The sequence below is a fragment of the Lagopus leucura genome, unplaced genomic scaffold, assembly GCF_019238085.1.
Source record: "Lagopus leucura isolate 7727_CA_CO unplaced genomic scaffold, USGS_WTPT01 145-16_obj-0_obj, whole genome shotgun sequence".
Taxonomy (NCBI): Eukaryota; Metazoa; Chordata; class Aves; order Galliformes; family Phasianidae; genus Lagopus; species Lagopus leucura.
Genome location: NW_024966568.1, coordinates 110,255 through 111,365, shown reverse-complemented (window position 1 = coordinate 111,365; position 1,111 = coordinate 110,255). Strand labels below are relative to the sequence as shown.

The following is a 1,111-nucleotide window of genomic DNA, read 5'->3' as shown; positions in this document are numbered from 1 at the left end:
CCACCCCACCCATTCCTCCCATCTCCCCTCATTTCCCTCCCCCAGCAGCACTCTGCTCTGCTGATGCAGACTCTGGAGGTGCCACCTCCTCCCTCATCACTGCTCTGCAGCACCGTGAGAAAGCCGCCCCACCGCTGCCTTTGGGGTGACTCAAATCCTCTCTGAGCAGACCCAGCTCCCTCCAGGCGATGGGGTGGGGGCAGGGCCGATATTTAAAAGAATATGGTTTTTTTTTCACGGGAAAACCGCTTTGCCCTCTTTTTGATGGGCTCAGTCTCTCCCCAGGTCTTTTTTTTTTTTTTTTAATAAGGAAATTATTCGGCTTTTGAGTAATCGTTAGTCTTTATTAAAGTAATTATTAGGCTTTATTACCGAGATGAAAAGCACAGATCTGGCACGGGAATGGGGACGGGAGCGCGCTTACGGCTCCGCGTGCCGCGCAACGCCATTGGCCCCGCCCCGGCAAGCCACGCCCCTTCAAAAAGACACGCCTCCCCCTCGTCAGCGCCACCCACTTCACGCGTTTCTGCCGCCGTCCACTTTTTGTCCCCTCTCAGCCACCGTCCCTCCTCCGTACGTCGCCGGGCGGGGCGGGGCGGCGCGGGGGGGGTGGGAAGATGGCGGAGGCTTCCCCGCAGCCGGGCCGCTTCTTCTGCCACTGCTGCTCGGCCGAGATCGCTCCCCGCCTGCCCGTGAGTCGGGGGAGGCGCGGGTGCCGCCGTGACGGGGTCGGGAGAACCGCGGGACGACGCTGGGGCGGGCAGAAACCCCGCGGGGCGGACACGTGGGGATGAGGCCTGGGGGGGCCGGGCCGGGGCCGAAGGGGCGGTGGGGGCTGCGGCGATTGGGGGCCGCTGAGGGGGAGGGGGAGGCCGCGGAGCCGGGCGGGCCTGAGGAGCACCGCCGCCTTCCCGCGTTCCTTCCTCTTCCCCTCTCGCTTCGTCCCTAAAGGCGCGGCCGTCCCCCGCCGTCCTTTGGCTCTGCGTTGGGCCCGCTGAGCTGAGCGAGGCTTCGGGCTGTGCCACTTCGGTCGGAGCCCCTCGGGGCTTTGCCGGGGTTTCTACTGGAGATACGGGCCGGTCAGTGCTGCGACGCGGGGGCGGTGGGAGGA

At 65.3% G+C, this 1,111-nt stretch overlaps 1 protein-coding gene across 1 annotated transcript in view; it reads left to right on the top strand.

Annotated features, from left to right (window-relative positions):
• Positions 1 to 596: 596 nt before the first annotated feature.
• The window catches only part of RNF126 (ring finger protein 126), an 8,818-nt gene continuing 8,303 nt past the window's right edge, over positions 597 to 1,111 (top strand). Inside the window, exon 1 of the mRNA XM_042893259.1 lies at positions 597 to 692. Coding sequence (XP_042749193.1) covers positions 618 to 692 — 75 coding nt within the window. The 5' untranslated portion in view covers positions 597 to 617. The remainder of the gene's footprint in view (positions 693 to 1,111) is intronic.